At 40.5% G+C, this 23222-nt stretch overlaps 1 protein-coding gene across 2 annotated transcripts in view; it reads left to right on the top strand.

Moving 5' to 3' along the window:
- Nucleotides 1–23222, top strand: part of LOC117952069 (gamma-aminobutyric acid receptor subunit alpha-2) — a 34686-nt gene extending 11464 nt beyond the window's left edge. For both annotated transcript variants that reach the window (XM_034884157.1, XM_034884158.1), the window contains 6 exons: nt 1948–2168; nt 3704–3786; nt 4680–4823; nt 16430–16582; nt 19887–20089; nt 22327–23222. In XM_034884157.1, coding sequence (XP_034740048.1) covers nt 1948–2168; nt 3704–3786; nt 4680–4823; nt 16430–16582; nt 19887–20089; nt 22327–22635 — 1113 coding nt within the window. In that variant the 3' untranslated portion in view covers nt 22636–23222. The remainder of the gene's footprint in view (nt 1–1947; nt 2169–3703; nt 3787–4679; nt 4824–16429; nt 16583–19886; nt 20090–22326) is intronic.

Genomic DNA, 23222 nt, shown 5'->3' with positions numbered 1-23222 from the left:
CCACTACGCACCTTGTGTACGGCGCACTGGATGGGACCCGTGTCCCGACCCTTCCCCCATCCGATGGATACCGGGACCATAGTCATGTCAGTTACATGTTCGCTACGTCATCTTTACTTCCATCTCCCATTGTGCGCATTAACTCTTTTTTGAAAAACACAAAAAAACACCTCCAGCGAGTGTAAAAACATTTTGCTTATTTGAGGACGTTTTTTCCATTGCAATAAATAAATAATCCTTGTCTTGTCTTCCCGTCGAAATTGAAAATTAACACTTTTGTTGAGGCTTTTTATCGATTTAAAAAAAATAATATGTTTTTGTCACTTTTTTCCACACTCTTGAAGCTTTTTTTCAATGTTTTGTCACTTTTTTTGACATTTTCAACAGTACGTATCGCTAACTTATTAACTTTAGTTTTACAGTTATTTTTGGAATTAATAGTCAATAAACCTAATTTACAGGAAATTCTACCTAATGTTTAAGTAAGAAAAGCAGAAATTAGGATTTATTTAGACTAAAATAAAGGAATGTATGTTGATGGATAATCACAGACTGGAAAATGTCAACTTTTACCAGTACTGTTTTAAAAGCACTTTAAGGTTTTTTAGAAATGCTATAAAATTGAATAAGACGCCCCAATATTGATGAAAGTAGAGATTTGTAATTGCCAAAGAGCGTTGTGTGGATTCAATCAGGTTATATTGGGTTGTTAAAAAGAACATTGATATAGGAAAACGGGTCAATTTGACCCAAGGACAACATGACGATTAAATAAAGGCGCATCAAAATACATCAATGGAAACATGACTACATGTCAACATGATGTTGTCCGGGGGATTTGTTAACAATAGTACAAATATAAAGAAAACTTCCAAAAGTATCCTTTAACCTGGAGTTATTGTTTCAATAACTCCAGGACATACTGTACCATACTGTGTTTGCTTGTGCAATGAGTGTTTATTAGTGACATGCTTTGTTGAAAGATCATTTTTTGGGCATTCTAGGCCTTTATTGACAGGACAGCTGAAGAAATGAAAGGGGAGAGAGAGGAGGGGAATGACATGTAGCAAAGGCGCCGGATTTAAACCTCTGGTAGATATGTGCGCCCGCTCTACCAACTGGGCTACCTGGGCGCCCATGTGCAAAGTATTTTCCCTTCAAATAAAATGTTTAAGAGTCGCTCTACAATTGGCTCATCTACAACTTGTCTGATCACCTGACTGCTCATATGTCATGCCTAGATATATTTGTTGGAGCATCGTTGCCGTGTTCCCAGATCTCATGTACTTCAGTGGGTGAAATGTTATCACAACCAATAGTAAATTTAACCAAAACTACAAAAACGAGATTCAAATTGGAAGAAACCTTTGCTGTTAGAACTGCAACACTATACTCTAAAAGGAAAGTCGTTAAGTTTGGGTTTTAGTGTCCCAGAGATCTTAATGTCAGAAGCCTTTCAACTGTGACAGGAAAAAAACACTAAGGAATGTAGCTCCGTCTCCCCTGCTGTGTGTTAATCACACAAACATACACACACACTCGCTCTCCCACACACACACATTTCACAGTGCAGTGCTTTCCGCCCTAAATCCTTTCTTGTGTGTGTGGTTTTTTGACAACAGAGGATTGTAGGTCAAGGGGTTGTCTTGGCCTCAGAGTTCCCTTAGGAAAGCACCGACTCAGAGAGCTGGGAGCACCACGGTGAGGTTCACCTTGATGGAGCTTCGACAAATAGAGAGAGACATTTAAAGCCCAGGTTTTTATGTGGCAGGTGCATTCAGTCGTGAAGAGCTGCTGCTTGTAGGCGCCGATTTAAAAGAAAAAAGAAAAAGGCAGCGTAAAGTGCCCTGTGTTCTATTTGACATTTTTTTTAGCAGAAATGGGACTCGTGTTGAAGCATAGTAATACAGTTTGATTATTAACTTTTTTCATCCCCTCTGCCCACAGGAGTACACCATAGACGTTTTCTTCCGGCAAAGCTGGAAGGACGAGAGGTTAAAATTTAATGGACCAATGAATATTTTGCCCCTCAACAACCTGATGGCAAGTAAAATCTGGACTCCGGACACTTTCTTCCACAATGGGAAAAAGTCCGTGGCTCATAACATGACCATGCCAAATAAACTGTTGAGGATCAAAGATGATGGGACACTGCTGTACACCATGAGGTAATTCAAGTCCCAGGCGCATGTCTGAAGATAAAGTCACAAAGTTGCACTTCATTTGTGTTAAATTAGATGGATTTAAAGGAGTAGTTCGACAATGTAGCTAACACACTTATTTAGTTTCTTGCTGAGTTAGCGTCTGTAGGCTAAAAATGAAAATACTGCCAGCAGCCGGGCTTGCTTTTATTGTTAAAGGTGAGATTTCCATGCTTTTTTAAATGATAAAGCAGGCCTAGGTGCAATAAATACTGGGAATGTATCAATATGCTCAATCCATGGAGAAATGCACACAGCCGGCTTACAGAAAGGAGTCCTCAGAACTTCTCTACGATTGTTATGTCATAACTGCACTACATATAGGTAGAAGGGTTCCGCCAAAGGGCCCAGAAACCAAATTGATGTGCTCTCATTTCATTTTGTCCAGTCTGAGAGTGTTCGCTACGCTCCGCTGTCATTTACATTCATGCTCGTTTCTCATCTGTCCATTGATCTCTGTTTCACAGCCTTTGCCTACCCACCGGCATGGCACGGCACGGCACGGCACGGCACGGAGCGGAGCCTACAGCATGTAAACACTCGCCCGTCCGCTAACTTGTTGCTCTCGCTACCAATTAGCTGCTCTCATTCAACAATGTTAGCGACCGTGAGCTAAGGCTGCTGGCTGTAGCTTCATATGTAGTGAACAGATATGAAAGTGGTATCGATCCTCTCAACTCCTACCTTGATAAAGCATGTGTTAGCCTTTTTGGAAGTACGTCCAGAACAAAACAACGTTATTGTTCCGTAGAGCCCGACCGATATACCAGTGGGCCGATATTATCGGACAATATTAGGCATTTCCCGATTCCTGATCGGTATAGGCATTAATAATGGCTCATAAACAGTTTATTCGTGATTGTGTTTTTGTACACAGGAATTTAAGTTTCATATCTTCAGTTTGTAGTTTTATACATTTAATTTATCAGAACTTTATATTTGATGTTCCTCATTATTCTGTATTATTTACAAAAAAATGTATATTGGCCGGTAAATCGGAATATCGGATTTTTAAATAACCAACTATTTGTATTGGTAGCGGCCTTATAAATCCTCTATCGGTCGGGCTCTATTGTTCACATATATTCTTCACGCATCCTATTTTATCCGACTCAGCATCTTTGTTGTCACCATGCGCTTTCAGGAAATACTATTTGAATGATAACCTATTGCAAGTTATTTCCAGTGGTTGAATATTGTTGTATGACAGTACAGTTGCATACAATGCAGATTTTTATCAAAGAGCTAACCTACCATCACACCTTGACATACAGTACGTTAGTCTTTTGATGCCTTATGGTCTCTGCAGCAGCCTGTTTACTTTGCACTGTTGATTACAGTTAAGATTAATTTTTCATCTATCAAAGCATTACAGATGGGAAGCGTCTTGAATAGTGCATGAGGCTTATGGGGTTTTCTTTTTCTTTCTTTTTTGAGAAGGTGCCTAATCTGTGCTGTTTACTTTTCATAAGTCTCCTTAATTGTCTGTGAATTGGATGCAGGTTAACTGTGCATGCAGAGTGCCCAATGCATCTGGAGGATTTTCCCATGGACTTTCATTCCTGTCCACTAAAATTTGGCAGCTGTGAGTAACTCTGATGATGGTAGCGCTTCAGGGACCCTTAAGCAAAATGCTGTTTTCTGTTTTTTCTTTTTCTCCGTAAGAACCCGGTGAAGCTGGAATGCATGGCTCACTTTTCTGGCAGTAGCCTTTTAAATTTCATATACCGTATATATACAGTATATCTATATATTTAATAACTGACAGATAAAAGACTAAGTGCTAAAGTCACCAACGAATATGGGCAAAGGACACTAAACTCATCTAAATATTTTATTTAGTTAATTTGGATCTGTTTTAATCACTATTTTATTGCCATTGTTTCTCTACATTTAGATTAAAAATGTTTTGCTCTATGCTGCTTTTAAGACATTGGTTTAAAAACAAGGGATTTTGAATGATCAGTATCCGGACAAGATGGGTCATGTCTGGAACGCCTTGACTTCTCACATTTATTACATTTTTATTTACTTTTAATGCATGTAGAGTATGTGGCAACCTACAGTAGTTCACATGAAGCTCACAACCTTCCTTGCAGCAATCTGTGGGATGACATGATTGGCAGGACATTTCAATAATTGTATATTGTGGAAAAATTCAGTTTTGACAGACATTCATGGGTTATCAGGCTAGCGTTCAAATTTTATATTCAGCGCATGCTGTGACTGATTGCAAAGGGCAAATGTCACTGTGCATCAATTGCTTGTTGGCGTTTTATGAATTCCATCTTCAGCCACTGAGAGATTGTTTTCTCCCTACAGTATTCTTCTTTTTTTTTTTTTCAGAAACCCAGCTTAAAACACAATGTAGTGGGGGCTTTTCATTTGGGTCACTGACATAATTTCTCGAAAAATCATCAATAGCTGCGGCTGCCCCAGATTTATCCCCAATGGGTTTATCCTCTTCTCTCTTTTTAGATGCCTACACAATCTCAGAAGTGACTTATGCTTGGACTCGAAATGCCTCTGACTCCGTGGTGGTGGAAGGAGAAAGCTCCCGCCTGAACCAGTATGACCTGCTTGGCCAAACGGTGGGACAGGAAACTATCAAATCGAGTACCGGTAAGCTTTGTGGAGGTCTAGGTAAAAGTCTATTGGGAATTAAATCCACCTCATGACTCCCCCACCTCCCACTAACCTATGTCCTCCACAGTAAACATTGCTTAGAAAATGTCTCAGAATTAGCAAAGAAAACCCTGGATTTGGTATTTTCAAATACTTAAAGTGCTCATTATGCTTTTTTTCCTTTTCTTTGTTGTGTTGTATATCTGTTGTGCGTGTTATACAGTAGCTTTACAAAGTGAAAAAGCCCAAAGTTACCCCTGTTCACCAAGCTCCAAACAGCTCTATTGTAGTCCAGTCTTTACTTCCGTGACAAATGTGTGTCACTTTGTAACACACGTTTGTCACGGAAGTAAAGGGTGTTATGATGTTGCCTACTCTTCTTCTGACTGGCTAATAGTCCTTACCTAGGTACTGTCAGGGCCCTCATACTCTGCTTCTGACTGGCTAGTAGTCCTTACCTAGGTACTGTCAGGGCCCTCATACTCTGCTTCTGACTGGCTAGTAGTCCTTACCTAGGTACTGTCAGGGCACGCCCTCATACTCTGCTTCTGACTGGCTAGTAGTCCTTACCTAGGTACTGTCAGGGCCCTCATACTCTGCTTCTGACTGGCTAGTAGTCCTTACCTAGGTACTGTCAGGGCCCTCATACTCTGCTTCTGACTGGCTAGTAGTCCTTACCTAGCTACTGCGCATGTGCGACTCCCAACAAAGATTGAACATGGGTGAGATGTCTCACACTGTAGCTAAAACAGAGAGCTCAACACATAGGGTGAAAGGAGGAGCTGCAGCAATGCATACAAAAATTAAATCGCAGAAACCTATTCTGGTACTACCTATAAATACAATTATGAACCTGTATCATATGAGCACTTGAGAAATTATAAAGCAACACTAGATAGTTGTCAGCTGGCACGCAGCTAAATGTGGATATTTAATAGATGTTTCTAATACAACCTTTAGTGAAAAAAACAGTGCAAATACAACACTAACCTGAAAACTATGACATCTGTAGCTCCGAGCTGCTTAGTTTTGTGGAATTAGCATCCTAAATATCTTTATTAACTCGGTTCCAAACTGTTTGAGTGTGAAAATCAAACTGGGAGGATGTTATGCTTGTTTGGGTGTATGTTAAACTTGTCCACCTCCTACATGTTGCAGGAGGCGGCTGTAGCGTTTTGTCTTTTTTCTACTCACTTGGCTTGGCTTGAAAAATGCAGAGAAACATTTGTTCTGGCTTCCTCTGCATGACAAAGATTTGCCAAAACAGGGATTTGGCAGGCATACATCTTGAACTCCCTACTTTGTTTTGTATAAGATAAGATAAACGCTTTGTTGTCACTGCACAACTTCATACAATTTCAATGTATGAGACATATACAATGAAATTGTGATTGCCACCAGTGAAGGTGCATCAGAGATGATTACAAAACAATGGATAAATAGCTAAAAACAAGGATAATTTAAGACACTTAGGACAGGAGAGGTAAAATATTGCATGTGATACTGTATATTGCACATGTTGTTTAATTATAATGGCTGTATTATGTTAATATGCATTTAGCATGGCCTAGAGGACCCTCCCCCTCCCCCAAAAAAAAGAAAAAGAAAAAGAAAAACCCAAACACATAAAAAACAGCATGACAGGTGAGCTGTCCTGCAACAAGCCTTTTCTATCCAGTTTCCTTGGATGGATTTTAAATGGACAATAATAAATAAAAAGTAGATAACAGATGCTGATGATGAATTAGACATAAGTTAAGTCCGTTGTGGCTGTCAGAGACACTACTGTAAGAGAGGTTCTTTTCCACTGCTGGTTTCATTAGTGGACAGGATCATTAACTCTGGCTAAGTCTAGAGTTTTAAGAGCAATGCAGGGGATAAACAGTTAAAGCTAGTAGAAATGTTGTGAAGGCTTTTCAAAAAAGGTTTTGAACTGACCATTTGCCTAAGCTGTCCCCCAAGCAGCGAACTACAGTTGACACAGCAGACCTGTCCAGGTTTGAATTTTACAGCCCTCTGTGGTGATGGGGTAGGAAGTAGTATAGGAGATTTGGGTCTGCTACTCCTCATTCACGGCTCCGTCGGCGTCCTCACAGGGCCAGCCCCCGCTCCTCCTCGTTGTTGTAGTTCAGGTTTTATCAAGTGTGTTCATGAAAGTTGTGTTGTGGGAAAGTTTTGCTTGTTTTGTTTTCGGGTTAGCAACCTTTACCCCTGGTACTCTGCTTAATAGTGGATTACAGCCATGCGTAGCCCCAAATTTGACAAGATTATGTATAGTCTTTTCACTCCCAACCTGTGGTCAGACCGTGCCTAGACTAATTTGCTCATGGTTTTTTGCAACATTTGAAAAGTTGGCCTTAAATTGGCTTGGCAATTGTGTGGAAACAAATGTTTCTCTGCTCAAATGTGAGCAGAGAAACATTTGCATGCTTGGCTAACTAGCTTGATTTGATTGCTTACAGTAGTAACCTAACCAAGGATTACTTCTAAGGTTGAGGTAATCATAACATCATTTTACCCATGTTGTTATTGTAAACTGCATATGTGCAAGTGACAGGCATAGCAACAGTGGCTAGTCAAGTCTTCCTCTTTCAAGTCTCCTTGTGACATTAATAAGTGTGTAAATGTTTAAGCTAGTTTTAAATGCACTAAGAAATGTAGCAGTTATAAGCATGTTGTCTTTGCTGGCGCTGTCAGGGGCCTGTACAGAAATAAAAATATGCTCTATCGAAGACATTCAGCTGTCAGGGTAAATGTATTTATAAAACAAGGACAAAAAAATAGGCTTTAGTATAAAAGAAAGAGCAAGAACAACACATTTCCTGCAAACACACTAACATACATGCCAAGAAACACAGCCGGAACCCAAGCATACACAAGTGTGTGTGTGTGTGTGTGTGTGTGTGTGTGTGTGTGTGTGTGTGTGAGAAACACCAATGCATTGCTGTCCAGGGCGTAGACAGCGAGGAGAAAAAGATGAGACAAGGCTGGCATGTATTTGTCCTTTACATGAGAGGATTATATGACGGCAATAAGGAAATCACAGATGAAGTCTGTGTTTACACTGCAAGTGGAAAATAAGAGTTTGTAATAAATAGAAGCATTCACTGGTAGCCACTAGACAGAGAATAAGGCCAGACTGCAGAGTGATGTGGGTTTTTTTTAGAAAAGGAAATGGTACTTAGGCCGTTGTGTTACGGGGTTGGAAAACAAGTCTGAATCACAGATATGTGAGTTGACTCTACAACATTTGAAATAAGACTGATGTCTAATATGGGATGTCTTTACTGCTTAGGAGAAGAGAATTTGCCATCTACCTTCCGTTGTTCTATTCATTTTTCACGTTATAAGGGTGATTCTGTCGGGAACTATCATGTCACAGCAAAAAAAAAATGGAAATCCAATTTGAGTCTGCAACATAGATTCCTCTGAGTACAGCTCCCTGTTGTGGCAAGACATTGTAGCAAAATGAAATACATAACACAGTGATAACTAACATGCAGGCACCATTGCAAATAACCCTCGATGGTTATTAACTTAGAAATAAACGCCCTCCAGGGTGCGCACAAACAGTGCAGAAGCGAAGCAGGTGGAAGCTGCTGGATTGGAGTGGAGCAGCAGTAACAGCAGCAAACACACGTCCGCATAAAGCGTGAATGTGGGGGTCTTTTAACTGGCCGCCAGATCAGTGCAGTGAGATGTGATTGCTGTGGTTGTGGTTGGTTAACAGTGAGTTGACACAGCAGAGGGTGACGCCTGACTATGTCCTGTTAGATGTAGTAATTTGCTATGTAACTCATTACCGCGGAGTGCAAAGCAGAAGAATAACTGAAGACTGCTGACTGAACCCCGGGGGACCTCATTACACACCTGACAGATGAGCCAAAATCAACAGACCCACAATTTATAACAAAGAATGTTGCCATGTTGTAACAAGAGCATAAACTTAAAAAGTACCCAAGCAAGCTTTAAAAAAAAAAGGAGAAATATTTGGGCTCCTGAAGTGAAAAGATAAACAAGGTTGCGTCCAAAATTCAATAGTAACGTTTTTTTTTAGCACTAACAGTATTTTACTAGGATGTAGTAGTAACCAAATCATTAGTAAGAAGCTAATAGTATGTGAATTGCATACTATTTTTCAGAGAAATATTACAGTATGCAAACCCATAACACTACGTCGACATAAATATCCCACAATGCAGTGGTGAGAACAACCAAGGCTCTTCTCATTTCTGTTTTCCGTGCCTCCTCGTCTCCTCTCTCCTCCATCCTCTGTGCCTGTGATCTGGAAATCGATCTCAGTGCGCCATCTTGAAGGATGTCTCAATTCCTAAAATATATCTGTAGGAGAGCGTAAGGTTGCCGGAGGACCTATAACTGGATGCACAGGTGTATCTTTTGTGTAAGTCTTTTTGACATCCATGATGTATGCACTAAAAGAGGCGTGACAAACAGCTGGAACACACAAACCATGGCAGTTTTAAAAGGACAATTTCAAAGCCTATATGAGAAATGAGAAGAGAGGCTAGGCAGCTCTGTAATGTCAATAACGTGAGTTTGCCTGTGGTTGGCATTTTCTAACAGCCAAAGGACTTCTACAGATGTGAAGAAGTCGAGCTTGCTGTCAGCTACTGCAGATGGCTGTAGAGCTGAGGTTGGCATGGGTTACCACTAGGGCTGTGTATTGGCAAGAATCTGGTGATACGATACGTAGCGCGATACATTGGTCACAATTCAATATATTGCAACATATTTCAATACTGTACATACAGTCAACTTTATGCTCAAGTTACTTTAGGTAAACAATTCAGTACATAGAACTGTAACTGCCAGTTTGTGATTCACAGGTTTTTAGTTAGAATTTTTTTATATGCTCAAGTAGGTCCTAATTAAAGAAAACACATAGCCCCTGTCACAATACATAACACATTATGTGCAATCTGAAAAAGTAAAAGACATCTATCTATGTCAATAAAAAAACTGCGTGCTCTATTGCTAAAAATTCAGCCGCCACATCCATATTAGCTGCATTTACTCTTAGGGTAAAACTGCTCACGACTTATAGACATTGTAAACATTGCTTCATTGTTAGGTGGTTGTGATACAAAAGGTTAGGGAGCCACTGATGCAAACAATTATACCAGTCTGTCGCTCTAACCTTGCAGACTCCTCATGGCAGAAAGACCCAGGGTCCCACCAGTCTGTGGAGCTAGACAGAATAACAAGAAGCAAGGACTTTATTGCCTTAAAAATATCTTCCAAAATGGTTGGTTGCCAGGCTAAGAACTACAAAAAATAATAACATTAATGGTTACAAAAAAAATCCCTGCTGCCTCATTTTATACAGCCTGCAACAATTCCACCAATTGTAAAACAATAAATAAAAAGAAAATGTTATTAACGGGTGGGCGACGGTGATGAGAAGATTTGAAAGGATGTACAATTCCCTGTCATTGGGCGACAGCACTGATCTAATTTTAGAAACACTTCTTAGAAGGATGTAAGGAGCTTTTGAAATACTGGACAGTAATAGCAGTGATCATAATGCTGAGAAATGTGTAGGTGTGCTATAGGTATTAGTGTTTTTTTGTTTTTTTGGGTAAATTTGGTCTAAATGGAGTATGCCTAACATTACTGCGAACCTTTTAAATGTAATTGCATATTGGGTTGGGTGTATTTAGGTTGATAGTGTTTTTTCTACTTTGAATACTTTGAATACAAATAAGTCATAGTAATATTTGAGAAAGTCGCTTCTGTGGTGCACATGTGAATAATGGGTATCAAGATTTAAGAAAATGCAAAGATTGAGTTACATTTGATGATCGTGAAAGAGTTTGAGAAGTTTGTTGCTGGTGGAGGACATTGACCTCGGGGTTATCGCCTCCAGACTTTAGCCGGGAAGTGAAGGGAGAAGTGGCTGGTTTGCAGAGCATCGCTTTGCATCGCGTTCGCCTGAGTTTGCACAGTGAGTCCTCGTCTCACAAGCTGCCCCAGTTTTCATTCTTGGAACTTTTACGTTTGTGTGTCAGTTGTTCGGCATTTCAGGGTGGTGTGGGTGAAAGCATCGAAAAAAGTGTCAAGTCTATACCCGCTTTCGTTGATTGCAGTCGGTGTGTGTTATATCCCTGTAGCACTAATCCTGATAATCAAGTACTTAAAGAGGTTTTCCAAAATTAACCATTGCATGCAGATCCGCCGACCACAGAAAAACAGACTTCAAAACTGAGTCCCCGTGCAAAGTGCTCCCCATTACTCCCAATAGGTGTCAATTACCAGTATGGAGCATTTCCCCCGATGACTGCGTCCCACTATCGAGGGAATGCCTGCCTTAGTTCCATTGTGTAGGAATATCCTTTCATGCACTAAATGCCCCTATCTAGGTTAAGTGGTGTATGATGTCTCGGTAGAAGGCAGAATGCCTGCCAGTGACTGTTTCTCCTGTTTAACTAGTCACTCCACATTATGTGATTGGCTGAATTTAAATTAATCATTCAGTACTAGTGTGTCAGTGTTTGGTGTAGCGTACTTGGAAACTGGGTCATTTGGCACGAATGGATGTGCTCCCAGGCTTCAGGGGGGACGGACATTTTGCACAAGCCTGTGAACATATCATACACTGTTACAAAAGTCCCACTATCCCGCCATACATTTATGTGTCACGCAGTCATGTTCGACACGTTACTTGAAAGCACTTACTGTTTCAGTTTTATATGATTCTCACTTGTTTTGTTTGCTGTATAAAACATTGTTTGTGTAACTGCATGAATTATACATTTACTTGACAGTGTATAACACTTGGCATTCTAGCAGGAATGTCATTGTAACTACTAATTCATGTGTAATTTATTGCATAAAACAGTTTGCTATATCTTGTACACTTATCTATCTTTGCGCTCATCTAGGGCTGTTGCAAACTGCAATTTCTCCACTGTGGGACAAATAAAGGTTTTTCTTATCATCCCTTAGCATTAATGTAGTGTTTATATACTGAGTAAACGTAAGACATAGTATATCTGTTTATTAAAACCTGGAGGCAGCAGAAACATTACCTTGCACGGCAGCTAGATTCTCGCCATATCACGAGATCACGCGAGAATTGCAGGTTCATAAATCCCACGGAAATCCATTTTGTCAGGCTTCAGGTAATGTGTTGGTTGGTGAGGAGCTACTGGCAAGTATGGCCGTCGTTTATGTGCCAGAGGGTCTGGCTAGTCCACACAGCATTCCCGGTTGGGAGAAAAACGTGCTCTTGTTAATTGTCATTTCTTTAAACCAATCACAATTAGCGCTGCAAAAAAAAGAGCTTCAGGAAGGAACTTGTTTTGGTGGAACATGTGTACGTTCAAAAGTAGTTTTAGTCGTCAACAGAAAACTCTGATTGAACAGATAGCTACCTGTCTGGATTTACCCTGAGATCTAAGGACCAGGTAACCATTGTCCTCAGATCGGACAGATAGTCTAGCTAGCTGTCTGCATTTACCCTGAGATCTGAGGACCAGGAAACCATTTTCCTCAGATTGGACAGATAGTCTAGCTAGCTGTCTGGATTTACCCTGCAGAGATCTGAGGGCCAGTTATCCATAGTCCTCAGAAATCCACCAGAGGTTAGAAAGCCAACACAAAAAATGGGTAAGTTAATGGACATCCAGCCAAAAAAAGAGACAAGGTGTGTGTGTAGCAGCTGGAACTGTTCAGAAGTGGCAGATTGTTCATCCAATGACCTGCCAGGTATTCTTTGAAAGGGCCTTACCGTTTCTAATCAAACCATTTCAATGACGGCTTCTCAAATGGTTCTGTGTAACAACCCACAGGGTGCGTCAAGTTAGCAGAAACAAGCTGGGAACACAACATGGTCATATTAGCATTTTTGATGTTGCTAATATGACAGGTGAACTTGTTAGCAAACCGTTGCATATTTACACATCCAGCAGATATGGAGCAACTTCAGTAGGGATGATCAGAATGCTTTTAAGCCTTGACCGTTGCCATGGTTATCAATGTCCAAATCAGTACTTAAATGCTTTCTTTAATAAAATGTTAAGCCTTCTGTCTTACAATCAACACCCATCTTCAGTAAGGGTGGGAATCACCAGATGCATCCCGATACAATATCACGATATTTATTTTTATACACATTGCAATATTCTGCTATATATTGCAATTTATTACCTTTTTTACAACTTCTAATATTTCCCAATTTTGTACGATGTCCCCATAAGGAACCTTTGTCAAAATCTGTTTTTTCTTAAAAGATACATTTCTCTGTTTGTTCATGTCACTTCAATTTTATTGCCACAAAATGGGATAAACTGACCAATACATACTGTATATAATAACAGATCCATATCGGTTGCTTGTGTATTAGGGACGGTCTAATAAAGGATTTTTAAGGTTGAAACCGATACGAATATTTGGTTATTTAAAAAAATCTGAGTTGCTGATATATATTTAAAAAACAAAGCCAGAAACGCGTTACAAAACAAACATTAGTTTTTTGTAGTTATTTATGAGTTCTCACTAAAATAATATGATAATAATTGTCACAACAGAACAGAGGAACATCAAAATATATAAAAGTTCTGATAAATAAAATGTATAAAAATACAAACTTAAGATATAAAACTTAAAGTCCTTTGAAAAAAAACACATTAACAAAAGAAAATGTCAGTGTTGGCAACAGGGACGTTGTAGAGCGTCCTCTGGTGGACAAACTATGCAACGCAATCACTAACAGGGACGTTGTAGAGCGTCCTCTGGTGGACAAACTATGCAACGCCATCACTAACAGGGACGTTGTAGAGCGTCCTCTGGTGGACAGACTATGTAACACCATCACTAACAGGGACGTTGTATAGCGTCCTCTGGTGGACAGACTATGCAACTCCATCACTAACAGGGACGTTGTAGAGCGTCCTCTGGTGGACAAACTATGCAACCCCAAAGCTCATAACATGGTTGACCCTCCGTTTTTATTTTTAAATATTCATTTATCAGAATCATTTATTTGTCATTTTAAATTATTCTGATGAATGAATATTTAATTTTTGATACAGTAGTGTACAGTATTGGTGCTGCATTGATTTTCCCCCCCCATCCCTAATCATTAGTAAACGTGTCTGCCCGTCTCCGCTGTTAACTTTTATTTCCCCTCCCACTGTAGCAAGTGAGGGGAAACGGCTGTAATGAAACCTGTTGAAATGAAACACCAACTCACAGGAGATTCTTAGGAAGTGGCAGAAGAGGCAGTATCTGTTAGGGTTAGGGCTCAACTCCTTTGGTGCCAGCAAAGACATCCCCAGAACCTTGTTACTTCATGGAAAGCACAATGACTTCTCTTTCACATCCTGGTTCAGCCTCTCGTGTTCAGCAAGACCAGATACCGAGTGCAAAGTGTCGTCAAAGTCTGCTCCAGGATTATCAGACTTGCTGTTCGACCCCTTTTCACCTTCTGTGAGCAGCAGACTGTAAGTCCATCGGGCAGAATCCGGCAGGACCCCTCCCATGATCTGTCACCTGCATTTGAGTGGCTTCCCTCTGGATGCCGCCTTTGCTGCCCGTGATGCAGAACTCAGAGGAGAAGGGCAACCTTTGTTCTCAGGGCCGTGCAGCTCCGCTCAACTGTCAACCATCCCTGACCCGCCCCCCTCCCCTGACATCCGCTCTGTGACACAGTGACAGACTGCAGCCTCCCTTCTCTCTTCCTCCACTTTCTTTCTTTGTTTTTTCTTCACTATTCAGACAATCATTTTTATTATAACACGTGTTGCTTGCTGATCTCTTATTGGAATTTTATTGCACTTTTGCACTTCAGGTATTATTTATCTGTCAGAAGCACTCCTCATACCTCTGCCTCATGCCAATCTGAGGTCAGTGAGATGTGCAAATGACAGACGTCAAAGATCTCTTCTAAAAATGCTTTCTATATGGATTGGCTGCCGGCTTGCTTTTCAGTTCAATTCAGATGGAATATGACAGGGAAGTAAGGGGACAGTCAATAAGAAAGCAGAACAATCAACTGCTTAGCACTTACTGTTCCAGTTTTCATGAATCTCACATGTTTTGTTTGCAGTTTAAAAAAGGTGTGTATCTGCACACTGTAATTATACATAAAACCCATGACTGAACAGAATGGAATCAGTGTTTTTAACTGTTGGTGTGTAAAAGGGGAATTTCACCAATGTGTTATAAATTCTGAGAAAATATCCCTGATGATGTTTTTTTTTACCAGTGGGGGAAGGTCTAATGCAGGACGCTAAGGAGTTGCATTATGGGAAGTGTAGGATCCAGTTTAGCTTGACCCAGACTAGGGACTAAAGTCAGGATATCTCGGCCTAAATCCCCATGAAACTTCAATTTACACAGCTTGTTGTTGCTTGTGTCGGACAGGTAACACCGTGCAGTGTGACCTGAGTGAGTGTCAGCAGGAGCCTTGTTTCCTGTCTGTAGCATACATGGCGTGATAACACTCTTCTTGCTGTAATTACTGGCTTTTCTCAGGGAAGCAATCACAACTCTGCTGGAGAAAATTCAGCCACATTCCTTTTTTTTTTACAGAAGATATAGAGCTCTATAGTGTACTGAGAGTGCACTCAATTCCACTAAACTCCTGTGTGTGTGCATGCTGAAAGAGAGTACTAGTCCTCACATAACTGGTAGTAACACATGCAATACAACTACAGAGCTACAAAAAGGGGAATCAAATATCTTGTGGGATTAGTCCTTGGAATTGACAACCCCTCCCCCTTTCTTGCTGCTGAAAAGGAGTTTCCTCTTGCCAAGTGGCAGTGTGTATCAGGGCCTTCCTTTCAGAATCGCAGCAAATGAGCTATGTTTCTCTGTTCTGTTGCCATGGGTAACATCTTTTTCTTCTCATGTCTAATCTTGGCTTCTCTTTGAGATATGTTCCATTTGGAAGGCCCGTCTGCTAGTGCAGCATTGACACTGTTTCACGGCCTTGTCAGCTATTAGGCTTTGCTCTGTGGCTAGGAAATCATACTGCCTACTTTTCTATGTACCGATGGATTATTTTATCATATATGTAAGCTACTGCTATGAGCTGAAGTTTGCGGTCTAATCTACTTTTAAGACTGTGTTGGTATCTTAAAGCTGCATTCTATACAAGCTTCACGTACAAATACAATGTTTTACTGACTAATATTACACAGCTCTGAAGCACATAAAGGAGGTGTAGGATTGCACTAGGGCTGCAATCTCCCACTCAACTAGTCGATTTATTGGTCGATACATTCTGGCTCAACCAAAATTCTGATTGGTCGATTTTAATTTAGATTTTTTATGTGCTCGACATGCCATAAAGCCAGGCAAACCTGTATTCTTGGTTGCCAATTTTCTAAATTTCTCCTCCTTTATTAATGGGAACTCAGTTGTTGACAAAAGCTGCCTCCATATACGTCATCCTCCAGATCAGCTGTCATGCATAGGTGTCGATTGCAAGCATGCAAAATAAATTCAAATGAACTGAGCTGAGATTGCTGTATGAGTGCACTGAGTAATTAAAATAGCTCAAAGATGAAATTTGAAACAGAAATAGAAGTAGCTGCAGTGATGGTGCTTTAAAGTGACCTTGATTATTGTTTCTACAGGTGAATACACAGTGATGACAGCTCATTTCCATCTGAAGAGGAAGATTGGCTACTTTGTCATCCAGACGTACCTTCCGTGCATCATGACAGTCATTCTTTCCCAAGTGTCTTTCTGGTTGAATAGAGAATCAGTGCCGGCTAGGACTGTGTTTGGTAAGTGTCTGCCTTTGGTGCTTTTTTCCAAAGATGCATTTCAAATGAACAATTAACCCGTATCTTAATGAACCTAACATCAATGTAAGTCAGATTACTCAAACACGTGATGGTGTAGGGTTTTCACTCTAGTCATGTCAAAATCATCTTTGTCAGCATGGGGGGGGATTGAATACAGTGAATCACTGAAAGTTGCTGACAGATGGTGGGAGCTGGAGAAAACAAGGCCACGTTCAGCCCCGACAAAACGTGCCAAACTGTGCTCTGCCTTTTTATTACCATGAGTTTACATACACAACCCTACTGATTGGGTATCACGTGTGACACAGCCACTGTATGAGAGACACACCCACCAAATAGAGAAAACATATCTCAAAGCCCATTGCACACGGGATGCATCTCATGGCCCTTATTTGATAGCGCTTCGACTCCTCGCTCCTTGGCTGAACCGGAACTTGTTCTGTCCCTTCTCGGTGACCAAGGGCGGAGGAGCGAGCATCAAGGAGCTATAACCGAGGATGCATGAGATCAGGAAGCTGTGCAGCTGAAAGAGTTGTTAACGCCGCCCAAACAGCTGACAAATTCATGTGATGCTTCAGAGAAAGGGATGTCTCATCCCCTAAAACACATTATTTTGTTGGCTCTCTCCTCCCATGATTTCTTTGCGAGCAAGGGAGGCAATTATATGACTCAAGGAAGCAATTTGAGATGAAGGACTATGAGATGAAGCTCCAAAAACTGTAAAAACTGATTTTTGAGATTAAATGTGCCCTAGGATATGAAGTTTAGCGTAAATTCAGCCAGGACGACTATCTTATGTCTCACTCATTCCCATTCCTCTTCACTCTCTTTCTTCGCCTGCTTCCTCTTTTCAGCTGATTAGGGGCCTTTACTCTTTTAGTTAAACCAACCAGATTTAGCCACACTCTCCGAGCATCCTCTTCATTCATCACCATCACCACCACCGGTGTCAAGACGCCACAAGTATCCCACATTACTCCTTTAAAATATGGTCGCGTCACAATGGTAATTTGATGATGTTATGATGGGGTCTAATCAGCGAAGACTTTTTTAATTGTGCACTTGTCAATAACTAATCGTCCAATTAACATCAGAATCCAAATCAGAATCAGCTTTATTTGCCCGGTATGAGGACACATAGGAGGAATTTTTCTTTGGAGCATCGTTACTCACATTGTGCTTACACATACACAACAACCAAAACAAAATATACACACTAATATATACACAATATATACATACTATAAACAGAAACAATATAGAGGCATGAGTGCAATGAAGAGTTCAATACAATTATTTAAATGTGGAGCATAGTGCAAAGGATACTGGGATAAATAGTATTATGTTATCCCATATATCCCATAATATCCCTCTTGATTGAAACATAGGAAAGAGGGGACATTTCTTAGATGTCTTTTACATTGATACTTTTATGTTACGGACCGAAATACTCATATAATAAAATGTTGACAACAGGGTAGTATTGTTAAAGACTTGTGTCATTATGCAGTTTGCACTAAAAGTCTTTGTTGTTTGCATTCTTTTGCATTTTAGGTAGTTCAGTATTAGCCTGTACACAATGTCATTTAGTTATTATTTATTATATGTTCATGGCAAGTTTGGCCAAATTGGGATTGATACCAATCCTGAGTATCTGACTGGAGTCCCCCTATCCCAAAGTACAACCAATGTTATTAATGTTACTCTAAGTGAGCAGTGTTACCAGAATTTTCTTTAATTTTGACAACTGTTTTGATTCACAACTAAGGTGGAAAAAACGTTTTGTGTTTAATGTATTTGTGTTGATGTTGAAATGGATTTTAAATCACACGATCTTGAAAAAAGTATCGTTAAGGAAACGGCATCAAACCGGAGGACTTGGTACCAGATGCCCAGCCCTACTTAGAGGCTCCACTGTTTTTCTTTTTCAATCCAGTTAGACAAGCTACTGTTGGACTAAGCCAAGTGGAACTAATAACAATGACCTAAGACCAGTTAGCCAAGAAACCAAAACAGTTACAGAAGGCAAGAATAAAATATGCCCTTAGGCCAAAGATGGCAAACCTGCTGAGAAGTTCAAGCATTACTGAAGGTCAGGGATGTTTAGGGTAGAGTAGGCTAAGAGTGACCTTACTGTAAAAAGACAATGGACAGTACACTTACAAAAGTAAGGAAAATAAAAGCTAATATACTGTGTTATTATGAAGGAATTTTCTGTAGTGTAGATGAGAAATGGGAGAAAACATGCAGGAAATCGTCACAGGTTGGATTCTGGACTTCCGCGTTGAGGCATAAACCTTGAAGTAAATGTGCGCCTGCTCTACCACTGAACCAACCTGGCCACTGCAATGATTTTTTACAAGTGTTTTTCCGTATTTTGATTACTATTATTTATTTATTTATTCGATTTACAGAAAGGATACAGTAATATCGTAATATGGCATAAGTGTTGTCTTTTTCTGGTTTTAAAGGCTGCATTACAGCAAAGTGACGTCATTTTCTGATCTTACCAGACTGTTGTAACTGTTCTATTATTTGCCTTTACCCACTTAGTCTTTATATCCACATTACTGATCATTATTTCTCAAAAATCTCAGTGTGTTAATATTTTAGTCAACACTACAATATCGTTGCGGTATCGACATCAAGGTATTTGGTCAAAAATATCATGATATTAAATTTTCGCCATTTCGCCCATCTCTATTTTTTAATTGAGAGAATTTCCCGTTTTTGGGTTAACAGAAATGTCCATAAACTCAATGGACAAGACACTGGTTATTTTCTACCTGGACATGCGTTTTTCTACAGATTTTTTTTTCTCAAAGTGTTATGACTAAATAAACGTATTCTGAAAAGGGTAAAACAGTAGTTACAGTGTTATGTATATTAGTAATGGGCCGGTTTTAAGGTACACCGCGGTAGTGTAAAAGTCACAGTTTCAATACCACTAAAATGTAGTACGAGTGTGAGTATGAGTAGTGTTTTTATGAGAGGTCAAGGACAGAAAGTGCAGCTTGGTATTCCATCTCCCTTTCTGTTTGCATTGTGTTTCAAAATAAAATACACTGTGTTCAAATATCCAGAAATGTATACAAAAAAAATTACATTTTAAAGCTGTAATCGAAATACCGTGAAACCGTGATATTTTTGCTGAAGGTTATTAAACCGTCAAAATCGTATACCGGCCCATGCCTAATGTACATATGTGTTTATATAAAAATCAATTTCCTAATAAACTTTATAAGAACAGCAAAATAAATAAGATTTTTGTGTGTATTTCCAGGTGTAACCACTGTTCTCACTATGACAACACTGAGTATAAGCGCGAGGAACTCCCTTCCCAAGGTTGCCTACGCCACCGCCATGGACTGGTTCATCGCCGTCTGCTACGCCTTCGTCTTCTCCGCTCTGATTGAGTTCGCCACCGTCAATTACTTCACAAAGCGCGGCTGGGCTTGGGATGGGAAGAGCGTTGTGACTGACAAGGTAATGGTGGGACAACGCTTGTCTTTTTGACAGGCTCCATTTTCAAAGACAATTCTTTAGCATTGCAACTGCAGTTTTGCAGATTGGTACTTCAAAAACATTTGTTGGAGGCGGAGGGAAACAGCGGAAATGGCTGCGTTAACTCCACAAGGGGAGCCAAAGTGCTACAACCAGAGAGCTAATTAGCTCATTGGTTGTCTCGTGTCGCCAGACCATCTCCCACAGCGCTGCGGAGGAGGGTCTGGCTAGTCCACAAAGCATTCCAGGATGGGAGAAAAACGTGTCGGGTTTAATGGCATTTCTTTAAACCAATCACAATCATCTTGGGCTGTGCTCCGCCCGGCGCCGCTGCAAAACAGCCCCGGGAAGGAACTTGTTTTGGTGGAGCATGTGTACGTTCAAAAGTAGTTTTAGTTGTCAATAGAAAACTCAGAATGGACAGATAGTCTAGCTAGCTGTCTGGATTTACCCTGCAGAGATCTGAGAACCAGGCAACCATAGTCCATAGTTTAGAACGCCAACACAAAGGACACAAAATGATTAGGGCGTAATTTCCTGCGGCATCGGAGCAATCCCGGAAGTGGAACTTCGTGGATATGGACTAGCTCAGTGGGAAACCCAAATGATAAACTCATTATAAAGGAGAATATAAAGGGCTTGACTTCATATGGCTTCAAAAAGACAGGACAGACATACTGTAGGCAAAATATAGAAACCAAGCAGACAAAAATAAGCTATAAACATTTATCCATGGAGAAACGATCACTTCTAGCAGATGTACACGGATTTATTAACAGTTGAAAAAAAAAAATCTATCTAAGAATAAGTCATTCAAATTTGGTGGAAAAATTATTAATCATTCATTCAAAGTTGCAAGGTTATTGCCATAATACTGGACTATGGTTGCCTTGTGTCTCTTTGTAGGTGTTTTAGTCTATTAATAGTTATTTTTTGTCTGTGGTTGTTTTGCCCCTTTTCGTAGTTTTTTTTATGTCTGTTTGTAGTTATATTGTGTCTCGTTGTAGTTCTCTTGTGTCTCTTTGTGGTCATTTTGAGTTTTTTGTAGTTTTTTGTGTCTCTTTGTAGTTCTCTTGTGTCTTTTTATAGTAATTCTAAGTTTTTTTGTAGCTTTTTGTGTCTCTTTGTAGTTCTTTTGTGTCTCTTTGTGGTCTTGTAGTCATTTAGTGTCTCTTTTGGCGTTTTTCCATCACATGCTACCTGCTCGACTCGTCTCAGCCGCGGTTCCCCGTCCTCCTTTCTCTATTGCAGATTAGCACTGCCTCATGCGTGAGGTGATCGCGGCTGGTAGTCACAGCGGCCCACACAACGTGAAAGGTGTGTAGCTTTTGATTCTCGGCGTGTGACTGCTGCCACAGCCAGAAGACAAATTTAGTTCTAACTGAAGTGGGAGGTAGCGAAAAAAAAACTAGCTAAACTATCTAAACACGGCAGGTTTGTTCATGATACCCCACGTCTTTCGCTAGCAATTATGACTCAGTGAATATCGACAATTTTCTCCGACCAATCAGTAGTCCGCAGGTTTTCACGTCACCTTTTGGTATTGACTCAGCTGTTCAGTTATTCACTGTCAAAATGAATGGCGGTCAATGGGATGTTAAGGGCGGGTGATTGCTTCCTAGCATTAAAATTGCGCCATAGGGGCTACGCTTAGAGAGGGGAGGCTTACCATCTTGGGTATGTGTCTCTTCGAATGACCCTTTGCAAGTGAAGGCGATAAGTGCCCCTCACACAATTTTGGGCCCCTGGGCCATCCATGGCAATAATGAGAGTTGATCAAACACCTCTATTCTATTTGTCTGAATCACGTCCCTCCATAAAAGGCCTGGTGGCCATTCTTCATGATGACCTACTGCATCTGTGGCCATATCCACGCAAAGAGAAGTATTATACAGTATTTAACCTAAATGAACAAGTAGGCGTCATGTGACATGGTCTTACAATTACTACATCCTGTGTAACCTCCTCCTGCTCACTGTAGGTGGATGAGCCTCAGCCCACCAACGCTGCAAGTTTTAAACATCCTTGGAAGTAAAAGAAGACTGAAATAATACACAAAACAGTGAATGTTACAGTGCATCAAACTGTTGATATATTTGGCCCTTGTACTGAGCTATCTGTTGCCATTTCACTCCTTCATTTGCGTGTAGTTTAATTCATGGCTAGATGGTGAAGGGTTTCAGGGTTTTCGGGGTCTAATCCTTGTGGTCTTTCAACAGAAAAAAGAGAGGGCATCTGTCGCCAAGAAGAACAATGCCTACGCTGTAGCTGTAGCCAACTACGCGCCTAACATCACCAAGGACTCCAGCACACTTCCAACTATCGCCAAAGGTGGCGCTTTGGACCCCAGCAAGCCCAAAGCAGACGGCAAAGCCCCCGACAGCAAGAAGACATTTAACAGCGTTAGCAAAATTGACAGGATGTCGAGGATCATGTTTCCGGTTCTCTTTGGCAGCTTTAACCTTGTCTACTGGGCCACCTACTTAAACAGAGAACCCATAATAAAGGACATGGTCCCCTCTACTTAGAGGTAAGTTTTAATGGGTTCTGGTCTTGGGACAAAGAAACGGACCAAATACCTCCAGCAACTGTGTACACATACCTTTGCAGAGTGAAGTCCTGGATTACAGAGTGATCCTCTGGGGTCTCCGCCGGTTTTCTACACCATCTGCAGCACTTTTGAAAAGCCCAGCTTTTGTAAATGTGTATGTATATTTATATTCACGGTTTCATGGTGACTTATTACGTGATTACTAGGGTTGGGCATTGTTTGGATTGTAACGATTCTGATCCCAATTCCGATTCTTCATTTCAATTCCTGTTCTTATCGATTCTCGATTCTTTGAGGGGTGGAGTTGAAATGGCTCACACGCTTATTTCACACATTTTTATTTTTTTTCAATGGTGGGTTGCAGTTTTACAGGTTTTTTTCAATGTGAAATAAAGCCACACTTCTAGCCACTACCTGCGCTCCATGGTTGCAACACAACAAGCGCCTGACTGCTTACATAAACCAAAACTTGCACATATTAAAAAGAAGCGATGATTGGATTTGAAACCAAAATCCTCCAAACGATTCCAATAAAGAAACGATTCTACTGGAATCGTAATTTTT

Source organism: Etheostoma cragini, chromosome 10, assembly GCF_013103735.1.
Source record: "Etheostoma cragini isolate CJK2018 chromosome 10, CSU_Ecrag_1.0, whole genome shotgun sequence".
NCBI classification, from domain to species: domain Eukaryota; kingdom Metazoa; phylum Chordata; class Actinopteri; order Perciformes; family Percidae; genus Etheostoma; species Etheostoma cragini.
This window is presented reverse-complemented; position numbering and strand designations above follow the sequence as displayed.